At 35.4% G+C, this 19,002-nt stretch overlaps 1 protein-coding gene across 2 annotated transcripts; it reads left to right on the forward strand.

Moving 5' to 3' along the window:
• The first annotated feature begins 3,041 nt into the window (after positions 1–3,041).
• cwo (transcription factor cwo) lies at positions 3,042–19,002 on the forward strand. Of its 2 annotated transcripts, none has more exons than XM_017624523.1 (4): positions 3,042–3,177; positions 14,221–14,344; positions 15,590–15,911; positions 15,986–19,002. In XM_017624523.1, exons 3-4 carry the CDS (start codon positions 15,638–15,640, stop codon positions 17,500–17,502), a joined length of 1,791 nt encoding a protein of 596 aa, XP_017480012.1. In that variant the 5' UTR covers positions 3,042–3,177; positions 14,221–14,344; positions 15,590–15,637; the 3' UTR covers positions 17,503–19,002. The 2 variants fall into 2 exon arrangements, with proteins under 2 accessions (XP_017480012.1, XP_017480011.1); XM_017624522.1 differs by lacking the exon at positions 3,042–3,177 and adding an exon at positions 11,186–11,393.

The following is a 19,002-nucleotide window of genomic DNA, read 5'->3' on the forward strand; positions in this document are numbered from 1 at the left end:
TGCAATCTATTTCGAAAAGGCTGTCAAATTGAGAGCAGTCACACCTTGCTTTTAAAGTGTCTTACGAAAGAGGTTTTTTATTTCCGAAAGGCGAATTGGAAATTAATAGTGCAGCACGAGCAAGTTGAAATATATTTCCGAAATGGATTGGCGCTCTCTCAATCGCAGAAAGAAAGGTCTTTCTGGCTGGTCACACATCGAAATAAAATGTCTCTTTGTCAGCGAATTGCGTGGAAATATTACCACGTCAGAGACGCTCTGAAGGGAGCCTTGGTTTAATAGCTCCGCAACTTCTCTACAGTTCGTTAAAATTTATTCTGATAGTCAAGCAGGGATTAAATCTCTATAGTGCAGCAACACTTATTCCAAAATGGCTGTCGAATGTAGAAGAAACTTAAATGATCTAACCGCGAAAGTGACTATTAACCAAGTATGGGTACCGGGGCACAGCGAAATACCTGTAAATTGCATGGCAGATGACCTTGCAAGGGGGAAGATATCTGCCCTCAGTTAACTAACAGCTAACAGTGCTTAGCTGATATCGACTCTGTGGACATTAGCGACCTTCAGGGGTACGTTAACGTAACACATGAGAAACTGAGAGAAAGGAACAAGAACTCACTGTGTCTCTCTGCCAGACTGTGCGGAGTGGCAACCACCGTAACCTAACCTACCATAACCTTGCTGACTATATCAAAAAAGTCTAATCTAAGAGGCAAAAAAGTCGAAAAAACGAAAACTTCTACTTGCACCACAAATGAATTCATCGATTGCACACAATTTTAGGCGTTTGAGCTGAAGAACGCTATGCACTCACATTCTTAAGAATTCAACTGCAAGTGTATACCAAAACTGTATGTAAAATCGGCTTTGTTTTAAAAATACATCGAAATGCGAGAAAACAAAATTCTTTGGCAACGTTCGCACGCTTGTGAATGGATACCAACCTGGCGTTGTGTTGCGCTTGTCTACTAAGTGGCAAAGTGCTGTTTTGGGCGCATACAATTCATTTGAACATACTTGTATTTGTAAAAGTAAAGCTAATCTGCATTCACAACTTTTTCTTTATTATATCTATCTTATTTTCTAACAAAAATACTTTCAATTCGGGTGTAAGTATGTACATATGTATCAGTGTTGCCACTTGGTTTTTTGCCGTCCTACCGGATTTATAAACAAAAATCGCTAGAATCCAGCTAAATCATTTAAATTCCGTAAACTTTTACGAAAAACTAATTTCTTTAATAATTTGTCATATATACATATATGTGAGAAGATCCGAATAGGGCATGACCTTCACCTACATATCTGTTTAATGGATGAAATCTGTTTCGTATGAAATTTTACGTGCTAGTAAATATTTCGTGAAAAAACCTCGCCAGGATATTTTTAATTAAATATTCAAATATATAAATCGAACGCATAAAACCTATAGAATGTGTTTAACAGATGAGTGAAAATTACTAGTATTACATATCTGCTAATACCTGCCAACCCTATATGTAGGCCAGGAAAAAAACTGAGAATCCAACGTTTAGTTTTAGCATGTGCAAGCAAATCGTGTAACTTGCAGCTCAAAGTGCATTGCATTGCTTGCTGAATTTTTGTTTGTAAGTTTTTGGCATTGCAGAAGTGTTTTGATGCAATGTTGAAAACGCGAAAGTAGTTAAACGTCAAAAATTAGAGACGGCAAGTAACGTTTCAGTGTCCTATCGATTTTTTGAGTCAACTTTTAGTTAAAAGTGGTGTAAACTGCCTTTCAACTAACTGCTTTCAAACCCCTATAACGAATTGTGATCATTATAAAAAAAATCGTTAAGAACTAGCTTAGATCTCCTAACCAAACGCTAAAAATCCCGCTAGTTATCGAATTATAATTTTTCCCGCTAAGTAGAAAATAAAGTCGCTAGATCTAGTGGGAAATGACTAAAACGGCAACACTGATATTTATATGCATACTCGTACCATATCATTTAGTGATCGGGCGGCGACTCCCACCTTGCTTGCGCCGATCGACACAGCCGTTCACTGCAACACCGATCAACTCGGTGGTGGCGGCGGCGGCGGCATTGGACACTCATCGCATGAATGATGCGGTTTTTCGTCATTGTGCTGGCGTAAAAATCTTCAGTCTTGAGCGTTTGCCTGCTGATGGCTACGACGACGAGCCATCATAGCTTGTTGTTAAATTTAAATTTTTTACGGCACGCCGTTATTCGACATCGGCCACACCCCATTCTTTCGTATCTTTTCACATCTAATCGCACAATTATATACCAAATACCATCTGGCTACAACTAGCTGATGATGAAACAAACGGCAGCGTCTTTTTGCACTTGTCATTTCGTTAGTCAGTCGCTATTGAGTCGCAGCACTGCCCTACTCTTTTACGCTACGACACTTGTCGTTTTGAGCATCTTTGATTTACCAAAAAATTCGTTGGCAACTGGCAGCTTAACGCGACAAAAAAAAAAATAAATAAAAAATAAAAAAAAAACGGGGAAAAACGTGCATCAGCGCGCCAGCAATAAGCAATGAATCAAGACGGCGGGCCGGGCGCATACTATTTTTACTTACTTGTCGCGTAAATTTTCATGAATTAAACGAGTGATCTTCTTTGTGCTGTTTTCAGTTGAAATCGAAACGTTTTCGGCTACGTAATTTAGTGGGGTTAGTCAAGAGTCTGTATACATACATACACGTCGTCGTTTAAAGTACAAAACCACGTATCGTCGTTCTGCAAAACCGCGTAACTGACATTTTTCGGCAAAAATTGGATTCGCCCACAGAAGTTCTTGGCTCAAGCCTTATCCATTCGTGCTGAAATATACTAGCCAGAAATGCGATTGGTGTATAAAAGCGAGAACCATTTTGAAATATGAGTGTTTTTACTCTCTACAAAATTATTTATGCATTATTTATCTTGATACGCGGTTTTGTACTTTAAACGACAATATGTATGGTATATATGTTTAGTATGTTTGACGTTAAGCTTTGCGCTTTTGACGTCGTTGGTTGCACTTAGTACATACATATGTAGTTGCTGCTCTCAACTGCCGATGATGAATGCACGCGTTTTGCAGTACGATCATGCAGCATACACGGGATTTTTCAAGGCATTCAATCGTTTGAGAACGTGATTGTTTGCGCCAGATGGATTTTTAATTTTGCAAAATGGTAAGAGAATATGAAATATTTTCGTTTTAGTGTAAACAACTTCAATTAATTTTTAACCGACTTCCAAAAAAGGAGGAGGTTATCAGTTCGTCGGAATATTTTTTTTTTATTTTATTTTTTTATGTATGTTACCGCATAACTTTGGACCACGTCAACCGATATTCTTTTTGCATCGGAAAGGTAGTGTCTCAGAGGTGGTCCCATACTAATCTGGTTAAGATCCGATCAGCGGATCATGAGATATATATATATATATATATATTTTTTTTTATAAGGGAGTTGAAGTCGGTTTTTTTTTTGCTAAAAATTACTGGTTTTATTAGTTCAACGCATGAAAATGTGATTATGTAAAATCCTGAAGAGAATCAACAGTGCCAATAAGCGAAAAATAAAATTTCTGCAAATGAAAGTTATTTTTACCAATAAATGTAAAAAGTGGTTAAAATGTAGAACATAACACTGATAAACAGTGGTTTTTTTAAACAAAACTAAGTTGGTTTTTCATACTTAGTTTTATTCAATCACCCTCAGTTTTCCTTTACTGTTACTCAGTTAAAATTTACTGAAGTGATTACGCATATTTTGCTTACCAAAGTGTGCTTCTGCTAAATTAACGTTAAATTATTATTGACATTAAAACGGTATTTTTGTGATTGTTGTTTCTACACATCGTGAGAAGATGCCCAGAGTGTATGTATGCAGTTAATCCTGATAACTTTTGTTATTGTTAAAAGTCAATGTCGTACTAAAAAAAAACAACAACAGAAATTCCCAAAAATCAAGTTATGCCAAAATAAAAGAGGCAAATTTGTAGGGCCACAAATTAGAGACCTATTGGCTGATGAACAGTTTGAAGAAAAACTTAATTCGATCGAAAAATCTGCAAGGACATGTTTTTGAAATGTCGTTCGTAATTTTCTTGGAACCCACAGAGCTGAAAACTATGAAGAGTTGTTCATCAACTTTTTAACAGCCTACAATAATAAGGGATGCAATATGTCGCGCATGATAAACTTCTTACTGACATGTAAATTTTTTTCTGAAAATTTGGGTGCCGTTAGCGACGATCATCACGGCGAGCAGTTCCATCACGATATATCTAATAAAGAAAAATGGTACCAGGGAAAATGGTTACAGGTTAGTTGTAGATACAAAATAACCCTTCACATTTGCAATTTCATTTAACTTTTGTTAAGGTAATTTTTGTGTATCAGTGTAATTGCCAACAAAAAAAAAGAGGAGAAAAATGTAGGAAAAATATTAACTTGAGTCCTACGAAAGCAGTTTATGTTTGCACGGGATCACCACCTCTAACACCCAAAAAACTGACGCGACATTTTTAGATAATTTTAGTTTTGATTCAGAAATGCATCCAGATGCATTAGGAGTACTTCTGCATGAAAACAAATTTGAAGAAAAAAATGTAGCTTACGTTTTTTTGGCGGTTAAGTTAGTGTCGATGGAATTGCCATTATACATAGTTTCAAGCGACTTCTAACAGCTTGTTGCTGAATGCATGCTACTCCTCGATGAACCCATGTAACAAGGGACCCCATATAATCCTCTCTCTCACCAGAGATTTGCAATGAGTAATAAACTTAAGTCAAGAGCCATATTAATAACAATACTGATTCTACAAAATACTATGACTCATTCCCACTAAAGCAAAAAAAAGGTACAGTCCAGCGCCTTCGTCTTGGCCTGCAGGCTGTATCGGAGATACAGCCGCTAAATTTAAACGTAGAATACGTGGTATGGTTAAGAGCATATCCAAGTAAAAAAACAAAAGCACACACTAAGCAAAAAATATCGATAACAAAAGCGATAATAATATCGGTAGCAAAATCGATAAAAACATCGATAAAGAAATCGATGAAAATATTGTTATCAAAATCGAAAAAATATCGAAAGCAAAATCGATAGCAAAATCGATAACAATACTGATTACAAAATCGATTACAAAATCTATCAAAATATCGATTACAAAATCGATAACAAAGTCGATAACAAAATCGATTATAAAGTCGATAACAAAATCCATAACAAAATCCATAAAAATATCGATACCAATATCGATAGCAACATCAATAAAAATATCGAATATAAAACCTATAAAAAAATCTATAACAATATCGATAGCAAAATCGATAAAAATATCGGTAACAAAACCGATAAAAGTATCGATGACAAAATCGATAGCAAAATCGATTACACAATCGATAACAAAATCGATAAAAAATATCGATAACAAAATCGATAAAAGTATCGATCATTATATCGGTAAGTTCCGAAAATATCGATAGCAAAACCAATAACAATATCGATAACAAATTCGATGAAAATATCGATAACGAAAGCAATAATAATATCGATAGCTAAATCGTAAACAAAATCAATAAAAATATCGATGACAAAACCGGTAAAAATATCGATTACAAAATCGATTAAAATACCGACAACAAAATCTATAAAAATATCGGTAATAAAATCGATAACAAAATCGATAAAAATATCGATAACAAAATCGATAAATAATCTATCATAAAATCGATTACAGTGTCGATAACAAAATCGACAACAAAGTCAACAAAATATCTATAACAAAATCGAGAAAAAATATCGATAACAAAATCGAAAAAATACCGATCATTATATCGATAAGTTCCGAAAATATCGATAGCAAAATCAATAACATTATCGATAAAAATTTCGATAGCAAAATCGATAAAAACATCGGTAATAAAACCGACAAAGTATCGATTATTATACCGATAAACCCCGAAATATGTACTTACGGACACATACATACTTTTTGTCTCCTTCCCACGCTTCCAATGCGTGCACGTGTTTGCAAAATGATGACGAGGTGATTTTGTATGGAAAATCATTTATGCCCATATATTTGAATAAAATAAACATATATAGAAGATATCAACCAATACTTCCCATATACCAAACGAAAGGAAAACTCTTGAATTTTTGATTAAAGAAAACAAAAACAAAATCATTCGAGCGGTTTTCGAGCATTTTGGTAATGAAAAAAATTTGCAAATTTTTTCAACAATTTTTTGCCTTAAAATGCTCAATATTTGTTAAATTTATATAAAATTTGTACCCGATAATATTTCTACTGCTCCAAAGAACCTATATCCCGAAAATGAAAGTTATATATGCCAACAATAAGTTGCTAGAGCACTTTAAAGGCTCAAAATTGACCCCAAAATAAGGCAATGTTTACCGTTGTTTTTACGACAGAAACCGAATTGGTTATTTACAAAAATGAATCTGTCGACAGGTTTGGAATTTTATCCTTGAAACGCCACACTTTTCTTTGAAATCGCTTTATTAGTTCTCGTGCAATAAGCGTTTTTGTGAAGCTCTAAAAATTACAACTACCTTAAGGTAAGACGTATTCTACGTCAAAAAAAAAAAACAATATCCAAATATTCCTAAAATTGTATTTACCGACAGCATGTAACTCTATGGAATGTAGGCTACCAATTTGTTTTTAAACATTGTTCGTTTCATGGTTGTAAATAAATTTGAATGAGTAAAGTATTATTTTGTGTAACGACTTGTGCCCCAGAAGAGCACTACCACAACCAAGCGACAGATAAAAGTGAGAGGCGAATTTATACAAGGTGGTGTTGATGGCGAATTTAGAATTTCGCCGCGGTGCTTCTTTATGTCAAAATGTAGTGTTGTTTATTGTAATATGAATTCGCCTTGTTTACAAAAGACACATCATTATGACATTAGGAAGTACCGCGGCGAAAATCTAAGTTCGGCATCAACACCACCTTGTATAAATTCGCCTTGCTGTCGCGCTTTCATAATTTCGCTCTCATTTCATATGTTGTTGCCTTCAAATACTGTTAATTAGTGTTGGGCAGTATCGATACCAAAAGTACTCAGAAATCGATTCTCAAAAGGATCGACGGTACCCGATTTTTAAAAGTATCGATACTGATTTCTCCAAAGAACTCAGTACTCACAAAAGAACTTGAAAATACTCAATACTCATAAAAGGAACTCGAAAGTACTCACAACTTAAAAGAACTCGGAAGTACTCAGTACTCAAAAATACTCTGTTCCATTAATTGCTTTGATACATGTACTCAGGATCGAATCAAGGTACTCAGTATTAAGTGCCGAATGGACTTAAAAAGTACTGAGTTTTATTTACATTTAACGGTATTTAGAAATGATTGCACATTACAGTTAGCAATTTATTTGACGTAATTTGGGATTCATATATTAATTTAAATAAAATACTGCCAGCATGTGAGCTTTCTACACTTACAGGTCTATTCTGCGCTGGTAATAAAAAGTTTGTAACCGGTAAATAAAGTTACTGTGAACTTTTAAAACCTTTCCGCATTCTGTGTACTCTTATAACCGGTAAATTTTGTTACCATCTCATAAGCTGGTAACAAATTATTGCCCCGTGAAATATGCAATGCCAGGATTTGCACAACTTTTCATAGCTGAATTGCTGAATATTTTAACTGCATTACCAACGTACCTAGAATCACGGTAACAAGAACTGGTAACATTTTTGGTAATACAATTTTCCGGTTACAAAATCTTCGGTAATGTGCAGAATAGACCTGTAAGTATTGAAATGTTACCAACATGTGTATATTTAAAGAAAGTACTCCGTACTCTGAAAAATACCCCATCCTTAAAAGTATCGATGCCAAATAACTCGATCCTCAAAAGTACTCGATACTTCCCAACACTACTGTTAATACATAATTGTCGTATCCAAATTATATCATGTGGCAGCACTAACAGTCGGCGCGTTCATATTGTTTAAAAAAAGCGCAATTTCTGAAAAAATCGCCAAAAATCGTCAGTTTTATTTTTTATAAAATTGATGAAATCGATTTAACAAATCTTTTATTTTAAAAATGAGATCTTGTTATAATATAGTTTTTAAAACCAAAAACGAATATAAGACCTTTAGAGGGTATTAATAAATAACACAAATCACTTATATAATAGTGACGTACAAACAACTTTCTTTAAAAATATTTGTTTCAACACATTTTGCAATAGGACTGCGCAATTATTAAATTTATTATAACTCGTATTAAATGATTAATCGTACAATACGCTTGGCGAGATCAGCTATTTCCACAATTTCTTTAAAATCACCTATTGTGTCTGAATGATTTACATTTCTGTTGTTGTCATATATTGAGCTATTGAACCATGATAACATACTGTTTGATATTGGAAACGTTTTGCAGCAAAAACTATTAGCCTTCATATAACACTTTATTCGAACTATTGAATTAAGGCTTTCCTCCCCCTTATTCTATTTCGAATCGTTGTTTTTGTTGAATTCATTACGGAAAAAAATGCGCTCAACAAAGCATGTGCTGCTGCAAGGATAAGAAGAATATTATTTATATTTCCAAACATTTTATTGCCTGTTGCGGTTTTCACTCTGTAAGCAATAATCCAAAATTCTTCAGAGTCGGCTGGAATGGTTCTGAGAAAAGTTATTCCGTGGGAAAGTCAAAAGATTTATATATTCAGTTTCCGCTGCTTTTCTTTCTTTCAAAATCAAATAGTGAATTGGCAGGTCCCTGAAACTCGCCCTCTTGCGATTTACACACTTTTCTGGTGACAAAACCAAAGCATTTTTAATGGTATTTAATTGACTAGGTAATCGTTTCAAAAGTCCTTCGATTAGGGTAATGTAAACATTTTTGACAGTCTTTTAATATGCTTCTGAAGTCAAGTTTATCACGCAGTTCATTAGCTTCTTCTGTAAAATTATCGTGGAAAACTAAGTTTTGTATATTTTTATAATTGGAAAAAAATTATCTGAAGGGAAAAATAGCCAAAAATCGCCAAAAAGCGCCAATGGCGATTTCCTAATTTTTTACGCGCAGATATCCAAAAAAAATCGCCGAATTGGCGCGAAATCGCCAAGTCTGGACACTCTGTCTCTGCATGCTTGGGATGGGTATGTACACTTAAATATATATACTCAGATGTGAACAGTCAAATACGAGCGTAATCAATTTTTAAATACGAACATTTTTTAATGATAATCAAATATAAAGTTTTCATTTTTACTATGCATTATTTCCCTCAGTGTAGATATTTCAAAAAAAATATAACTTAATTATTTTAAAAGTGTAAAAGTTAAACTTCGCAAGCCTGTGTGACTATTTTAATCGTTGTCAAAATTTACGGAGGTACATACATACATTTGTATGTAAACGTGAACAGCTGTGACTGTTTCAAGAATAGAAACTCTTTGCCATACATACATAATTTGACAATACACACACATTCATTGGTATTTCTATCCAAATGTAAATTACACATTACTCATACGCCATGACGTTCAACGCCAAGCAAAATAGTCCACAGACATAAATTCGAATAGAAACGAGGTCACTTTTGTTGTTTTCGATTTAGAGTCAGAAATAGAGACACACTGATTAGTTCCTTTAGTGTGTAAATATGTAAGTATGTATATGTATTTCAGTATGTACGAATATAATAGAAGCATTGACACCATTTTCGATTAATATGCCAAGACGCCGATGTGTAAACAACAACACGCAGATATACATGTGTACATACATACATACTGAATGTATGATGTATGCGCGCATGTAAGTGCGAGAATATCAAGCAAACATACATACATACATATCGTTACCTTAATTCACAAAAGCTCTAACCACTGCGGTTTTCACAGATTTTGGAAGAGTGTAATAAAATACACCCTCAATAAAATTTTTAAACTGTTAGTACCAAAAACAATGGAGTTACATGCCACTTTAGTTTTTGTGTTGCCATTCTTTGGACTAAAAATGTGGTTTTTGTGTTCCTTTACATTTTCCTCTTATTCTCTTTTAGTGAACGCTACACTCTAAAAAAAAATTGTGTAGATTTCCTACCTAAAAGGTTGGTTACTGACTTCCCACCTTATTATTCGCGAAATTCCATGCTCGATTATTCAACGAATAGTTTGTTTAAATTTCGGACTTTTTAGAGTGTAATATAGCTGCTGCGGCGTGCGTAAATTTACTAAGAAAGTGTGTACAAGCTACAAAATACACATCTGCTGTTTGATTTCACCCTTAGAATTGTGTAAAGCCACTAACAAAAAGGATTTTTACACACGAAAATGTGTAATCGAGGAAAATACATATTCATCGTGTAAATTTACCAAAAAATTTAAAAATAAACAAAAATATACTCGATTTATAGTCGCATTTTTAAACAGATTTTTTAGAGTATACCGCTCTTGTATTTTGACACTTTTCAGACTTTAGTCAGAAAATATAAAGAATGGACCTAATATTTTCAACCCAACTTCACTAATGTCTATTTTTTTGTTTTTTTAAATAAACCAAAATTTTGCCGGTAATGAATCCGGTAGCATGATTTTCGTTAAATGTCATAAACTTGTTCAAGGAATGTCAATAAATGAAACTAACTTCTATTTTTGTATCATGGTTAGAAGTTTGTTAGCTCACAAATCATTTTTAACCGATGTAATGTGGAACGATTTTCCGTCATCCCTTGTCAAATTTGTGTTTCGAGAACGAAAAAATTACACTGAAGATGGCACAATGCCGAAACCGGTTTGTCTCCAAACCAAATTTGACAAGGTATGACGGAAAATCGTTCCACATTACATCACAGTCCTACCCTGTCGGAAACACCAACAACGAAAATGAGAATTTTTAACCGACTTCAAAGAAGTAGGAAGATTGTCAATAAATCGCAAGGTTTTTTTAATTTAATATTTTGGTATTAATATTACCGGATAACTTTGGACCACCGTTGAACCGTTTTCGATTATTTTTGATCGGTTTTATGGTCGTCGCAAATATTTGAAATTGCAGATTTTAACAATTTCTAAAGGGGCATGTAAACTTCCTTCTTTTGCCTTATTTAATTTCATTTATTTGTTTGTTATTCAACTTGATATTTTTTTTCTACTGGCTGGTGCTTCTTCTGAAAAGTTCTTCAGATTTCTGTCAGTTGATTATTTTTTTAGAATTAATTTTTTTTGATTATTCTTATTTTTATTACTTTTAATTCTATTTTTAGTTCGTATGCGCTCGGTATTTTGATGTTGTATGTTCCTCGCGTGTCAATTGCCAAAGATCTTAGCGCCAAAGGCATGAGATGCTCTTAATAGCTAATTAAACATACAGACATTCATACATACATAGGTATGTATATGTACTCAGTATTTTTGTATAAAGCATATGCATGTTTGTGCTCATATTAACTTACACATATACACACTTAATCAGGGGTGTATTAAAGTATGTACAATATTGCTTTGTATCGGCTTCCTCCTACTTGAAACGTCTCGATTCTGTCAATACGCCACCATCGCGCGAGAGATTCAAATGCAAATAATTTTGCTTTTCTGCTTATTTGTTTTGCGAAACGACTTTAGCGCCACTTGTATTAAGGAGAGAGTATGCGCATAAAGAGGTGCGTATGTATGTATGTACGTATATAAATAAAAGATTAATTTATATGAACCCAAAGTTTTCGATTATTTTCAAAATTGTTTGTTGCGAAGAAGATAGGAATTTTGTGAAATTTGCCTGCTGTGCTGATTATCATTTGCATATAACTGCATATAATTACAGTGGTGACCACATAATTAGGGACACTACTGCTGTACAAGTTTTGATAATTTTTTTATGTAACTCAAAGCTTCAAACCTTGTAAAGAATTTATAAAAATTCGCCAAATTAAAAAAGGGTCATTAAATCTCAAAACTTTTTAATCAGAATTTCTAGAAAAACTTCCAGTATGCAGTTTTGTAGGAGTAGTGGCTAGGAATTCGATTTAATTTTTGAGATTTTTTTTTTGCTGACGGTGTTGTACATTTTCTTCCATACAAGTAATTTGGAAAAAAAACCAAAAATTAACGACAAGTTCTGGCTATGTCAAGCTGGCACTTTATTACACAAAAATTGGATGGGTGATTAAGCTACACACCTAAAATATTCCTAACAAATCTAATTAAGAATAAGAAGCTCGTTTTTTTTTTACCAAAGTTTGTTGAATTTATTTCTTAAATATTACACAAAGTTTGTAACTTGGATTTATACGGTTTTTGTTAAAAAATTAACTGTATTTTAATAAAAAAATATCTAAAATGAATTAACCAAAAGAAAAGTAATTAAAATTTGTCAATATGTGATGCGCTTATAATTATGAAACGAGGTGTACAAACATTCATATGTACATACATACATACATATGCATGAAAGCACATAATATAATTTAGTACATTAGTTCAGTTTGTTTTTAATCTTTTCCGTTTTTTGTTCAATTCTTTCTCGTGCTTACTTGCTGTCTGCTTTTCGATTTCTAGCTTTTATTGTTGTTTTTTAAATTATTTTTTATTTTAAGTAACTCACGTTTTGCTAAGGCGATTTATTTCACGAAATTAATGTCGAAATAGTCACACATACTATGTGTATGAATTTATTTATATATTATTTATAGATTTTTTGTTGCACATACCCATATACACAAATATATCTACGTTTATTTCCGTTACGTCTTTTGTTTTCGCGTTAAATTTTTATTTCTCCATGGCCCAGTATTTCTTTGTTGTCGTATATATATACATACATACATACCTATGATTACTGTTTTAACTGTCTGTTTGTGCTTTTTTATTGAGTTCTTACCGGCATTTATACGTAGGGATATACGTGCATACAAACGTATGTTCTTTTGCATGCAAATTGTACAGTTTTCAAAGAATTTTGCCACATGTCTCTAAAACGTGTAATATTTTACCTACCACTCAGGCGAGTTGGAAACGTGTTGAATGTACACATTCACGCATTTCATTCATTTCAGTTACTAAGAAGTTAAACCGATAATATACATAATATGTATGTTCATTAGGGTGCATTTTTTTGGGAACAAAAAAACCGAAGGAACTTTTTCTCGAAGAAAGTCTTAGGAACTTTCTGACAGCGAACGAAACGGGAACAGATCTTCTCTGACGTATTCGCGAAGAATAGAAGCGAGAACAACGTTTTTCACATAGCGTTCTTTAGTTCGAAATGTTTGAATATTAAAATTAATCAGAAAAGAACTGAAAGATAACTATGCATATTAAGTCAACGAATGACTTAAGACACGAACTTTTCTTGTACAGAAACTTTGTTCCATAAATGGACAATTTGGAGGTTGAAATGAGCCAGATTACCTAGGTCTTAGAATTAACGATCGTGGTTCTCACTGAAACTATTTTTCAGTCAAACACGCAGACGCCCTTCTCCTTTTTAACGTAAAGTTCTCAAAACTTTTGTTCTCGTTTTGTTCTCTAGCAAAAAGTTCCTCAGAGTTTTGTTCTTATTTGATCCTCGTTGAAATTCTTCTCGATACTTTCGTTCTCATTTTGTTCTTATTGGAAATTTTCCCGAAAGTTTGTTCTTCTTGATCACGTTTCCGAAAGCTTCGTTCGCATTTTTTTTCTTACGGAAACGTTCTCGAACCTTTTGTTCTCGTTCAAACTGTTGTCAAAACTTGTTTGCCCATTTAGTTCTTTGGTGTGAACGTTCTTGACATTACAGTTGGTTCTAGTGTAGAATTAAACCAAAACTGCAAGACGTTCTCGGTCCCTGGCATTTTGTAATGCCTAATTTTGTTATTAAAATTTTTGTCATTTAAATGCATAGTGGAAATACATACCGTATACGGTATAAGAGAAATAAAAGACAAACGTGTTTGTTAAATATCGCTTAATTAAGCTATAGAAATAGTTTATATTATTATGCCAAACCTACTCTTAAGTATGTATTGTATGCACGCCATATTGTAAATTTACATAAATACATACATATCTGTATCTATATTTAGTAATACTCATTAATTTATTATTTTTTTTTAATATTTATTTGAATTTCTTTGATTAACGTACATATCAAATTTGAAAAATATTAAAAGCAAATCGTTGACGCTCATTTGTACTCACCTTTATTCTTCCTCCTTCTTTTACAATCAATCAAATTATAGCGAAGCAGCAGTATCCAGTTTTCCTTATTGCACAGAATCTAGCTTAAATTTCTCCACATCAGCAACAGCGTACAGCGAGGATGATGCAGAATATGCTACCGGAAGACGTAATAAAACTTCGAGGGTAAATATTCTCCTTACTTTTTTTCGTAAAAAAAAAAAACAACAACATTTAGCAACCCAAGCGATGAGCGCAAACGAAATATTCGCACTAATCAGAATTCTATAATACTAATACGTACTCTACTCACGTATTAGCGTAACGTTAGGCTTATTGCTCGCTTGGTTGTTCTAAAACAAAAAATTAAAGAAAATAGCGAAACAAAATAAACCTTTGGTGAGGGAGCTCAGAGCTAACAGCGCAGTCAGGGCGTGGCGCACTAGAAGAAGACAGGAAGTAAATAGTGAAGAAAACTGGAAGTTGTTAAGAGGAAATGGCATTTAGTTTGACACCACCTCTGCACCCAGTGGATCAGCAGCGGCCGCGCGCATACTCGTACAAAATAATGTTCTTCTGCATCATCGCACAGAATCGCTAAACAGTTACAGAATAGTTTTGCAAAAATACATACATATGTACATACATATTTACATACATATATGAAATTGATTTCAAATAAAAATAAATAAACAAATGAATGAATGCACTGTGAACACGACCGCTTTTGAATCCAAACTTTGAATGCCAAACTGTGGTGCCCAAATACATACATACACACATACATACATACATATATTAATGAACACAAATATAGATAAGCATTTATGAGCTAAGATCAATAAGTTAGCTTAACTAGTTTTATGCATTTTTATGTACTTCCATACGCACATACATACATACATGCATAATTTATTCATATTTTTCGCCAATGGTTTTGAATAAAAGTTTACATCTGCTCCCTGACCGCCCCCCTCAAACACCGCAAATTCCTTACATGTACGCAAGCGCATATACATATGCACATACATACACATACATACATAACTACAGATATAATATTTAGGCATAAGCAGTTATGTATATCAAAGCAATAAATGCATAAAATGGTAACTTAAGCAAATTTTTTTTTTTTAGAATTGTGAAATAATGTTACAACCAGTTGCGCCATGGCCAGGGTCATGGCGATAATAAAGCAAAGATAACGCACTATCCCNTTTTTTTTTTTGGAATTGTGAAATAATGTTACAACCTGTTGCGCCATGGCCAGGGTCATGGCGATAATAAAGCAATGATAACGCACTATCCCTTCTTCTTCTTTTTCTTCTTTTGAATTGTTGTTTTATTTTATTTTGTAATATTTACATATGCCTTAAACACAATATCAAATCGAATCACAAATTTGTTTTCCTTTATTTTCCCTTCCAACAGCAAGATCCTTTGTCGCATCGCATCATTGAGAAGCGTAGACGCGATCGCATGAACTCCTGTCTGGCTGATCTCTCACGTCTCATTCCGCCGCAGTATCAACGTAAGGGGCGTGGTCGCATAGAGAAGACCGAGATTATCGAAATGGCCATCCGGCACCTAAAGCATTTGCAAAACGAGTGCATACAGAAGGAGAATGAGTATCGCATGGGCTACACCGACTGCATGAAGGAGGCCGCCAAGTTTCTATACGAAAGCCACATGGAGGAGTTTTGCTATCGCTTGGTGGCGCGCCTGCAAGAGCATTGCGTAGAGCTAATGAAAAGTGAGTAACTTTGCACATACACACATACATACACATTTTTTTAAACACGCTAATGCCCTTTTTGTATCTAACAGATGACTGCTACAAGTCGCGCAACTGTCATATACCCGACAACGTGAGCGCCTCAAGCGGCAGTCCACATCAAGCGTATCATACGGCGCCGCCGCTGTGTCAATTGCGTGACTTGCTAGGCAACTCGGACATCGAGCAGAGCAACGATCACAACGATGTAAAGGACTTGAGTTTCCGCAATCATTTGAATCAATTGCAACGTAATGTCGCTGTCGCAGCGGCAGCTGCCGCGGTCGCCAACAGCACAAGCACTAGCGTTGTACATGAGCACAATGGCAACGGCAGCCAGAACAATGCGCCCAGCAAGTGTACCACGCTATCGACGGGCGCGTCATTGAGTAATGCCACCAGCACGACGGCGGCAATATCTAACGGTGGCAGTGCGGTAGTGGTGGTGGGTGGCGCGCCAGCGGATACTTCACCGCAGCGTCCGCATCAGGCGCCGGTTATAACTTCTACCGGGCCGGCGACTTTAAATCACCATAACGAGTCGAGTAATCACGATTTTGAGTCATCGTCGCGTGAACCGCTACTACACACCGAAACGTCGAATATGCATTCCCCACCGCCGCGCGACTCCCTGCTGAATCATCACGCTCATCTGAGCCATCATCACAACACTACGGATAGCTTGCTGTCAGCGCGTATGCGCAACTTTTCCGAATCGTCACATGATATTGAACATAACAACAATTACAAGTACAAAAATCACATAAAAGAGCGCTTCAATCATGAGCTGCATGACGAGGAGACATCCAGCGAACATTGTCCGGCGCCACCGCTGTTGCAGAGCGAACATTCGCATACGCACTCGCTTTCGGAGCACTCGAAGGACGGCACCGAACCGGAAATAGCCCCCATCATGGCGAAGAAGCGCAAGTTAGCCGAAGCGGCGGCGGCGGCAGCGACAGTCGGCGGTGGCGTCAATAGCAACAGCGCTATGGACGACTGTGATACACGCCCTTTGCCGTCTGTGCGCACGCCAACCACCACAAGCACCAACGTCGGCGCCAGTTTGATGTGCGGACGCGATGAGAAACCATTCAGTTTCGCCGATATCAAAACTGAATTGAGTGCACCCGCAACAGGACTGATAGGCGCCAAATCACACTTGAGTACAGCTAGCAGCAGTACGCACGTGTCGCCTAATCTGCATGCGGCGCGCTCTTTTGCCGTGCCCATTTTTGCGCTGCATGGCCAAGGTACCTACTATGTGCCGCTCAACGTTGACTACAACGTGCTAGTGCCATTCCTCAATGGCGCCGATCTACTCGAGAAAAACTATGCGTCAATGCCGGTGGTGCATCCCGTAAATATCAATGTCAACTTTATGCCTGCTACAACGTCTTCATCGTTCCTTGCCGCCGCTGCAACAGCGGCTGCTATGGCGGCGGGTAAACAACAATTGCCGCCTATAAACGGCACCGTCTCCTCAACAGCAGCAGCAGCGGCGGCGGCGGCAGCCACTGCGGTGGCTGCGACCAAAGCCAAATTGGAGAGTATCAGTAATGGCTGGTAAATACGATACACGCACGCAAGTACGCACGCAATAAATATTTAAAACAACATGAACAACAACAGCAAAAGCAACAGCAACAAACGTACGCGATTTTAGGAAGGAATGCGGTGCAGCATCTGCTTGCCAGGCGGCTGGGTGGCTGGCTGGTCTTGAGTCGACTGAGGACGCGGACGCATTCCACAATCACTACAACTTATGTACGACAACAACTACTACAAGGGACAGCACTACCTCAGACATCTGTGAAATAAGATGAAACAATGAAAGTGACTTTACACCGAGCGTAAGTTAGAGCAGCTAAAAACACCACAAAGTGAGTGAGTGTTCAGCAGCGTTCGAAGTCAAGCAACCGATCGCAGCGTGGTGCGTCTGTCTACGCCTGAATGGCATACAGGGTGCACTAAGTAGCATGGGAAATGTACAATATGGTTTATAGTGAGGACTTACGTGGGCGCAAGAAAAACTTGTATAAACACCCCCAACAATAGCAACAGCTACAATAATTGTGAAACATTTCTATTGAATTTGAATTAGAAGAAACAACAAATAGAACAAATAAAAGGAAAGCAAAAATTTGAATATTTCACCAAGGTTTCGTCTTTTTTAAGAATGAAGTAGAAACTAAAAACAACCATATACATATGTACATAATAAATAAAATAAAATAATATTTAAATAGTTCACTATTTGCAATGTTTTAACTTTGCAATTACATATTTTTTGCTGTGCTCTCTGAGACTGAGACAGCAATGCGAATTTACAGAAAGTTTTGCAGAGCTATATGAACATACATATGTGTGCAGTATATAGTATGTATGTAGGAAATACATATGTATGTAAGTAAGTGTTTATGTTTCTGTATAGCCAAGCCATGTTTGAAAAATTGTAGCATCCAAATATGTATATATGTCTGTATTTGCTGTGCGCATGAAGAGCAACTTAAACAAAAAATGCTACTAGTCAAAAGCTGCATAGAATTAAAACAAAAATAAAAATAAAAGTAGAAAAAAAACCGTTTAAAATATGTAATCGCCATTAATGAAATAGTTGAGGAGGCGCAACCACTCATGGCAGACGCATAAATGTGTTTTTATGTTAGTATACATTCATACATACATATGTATGTATATATAGATAGTAATAAGTACTATTTGAAAGTCCTAATTACGTAAGCTTAGATGTGTACGTACATATGTAATACTAAAGATATGCCTACATATATTATGTACACTAAATGTAAATTGAAGAAATTTAAGTGAAATTGTAAAAATTTGTTTAATGTAAGATTACCACTATGGATTCGTTGAATTTATTTGCCAAATGGAAAAGGATACGTAAAAAGTGAACTATTTTCATAGTACTTGTCTGTTAGGGAATACAAACATACAGTATGTACATATGTATGTAGTATGTTGATTTAAAGTGAATACTTTATATAGATAAATTATGTAATTTAGGCGTTAAAGAGTGCAGATGTTTTAAATTGAATAAAAAAACGCT

The sequence above is a fragment of the Rhagoletis zephyria genome, unplaced genomic scaffold, assembly GCF_001687245.7.
Source record: "Rhagoletis zephyria isolate East Lansing unplaced genomic scaffold, Rhagoletis_zephyria_1.1 Rzeph_scaffold_03662, whole genome shotgun sequence".
NCBI lineage: Eukaryota > Metazoa > Arthropoda > Insecta > Diptera > Tephritidae > Rhagoletis > Rhagoletis zephyria.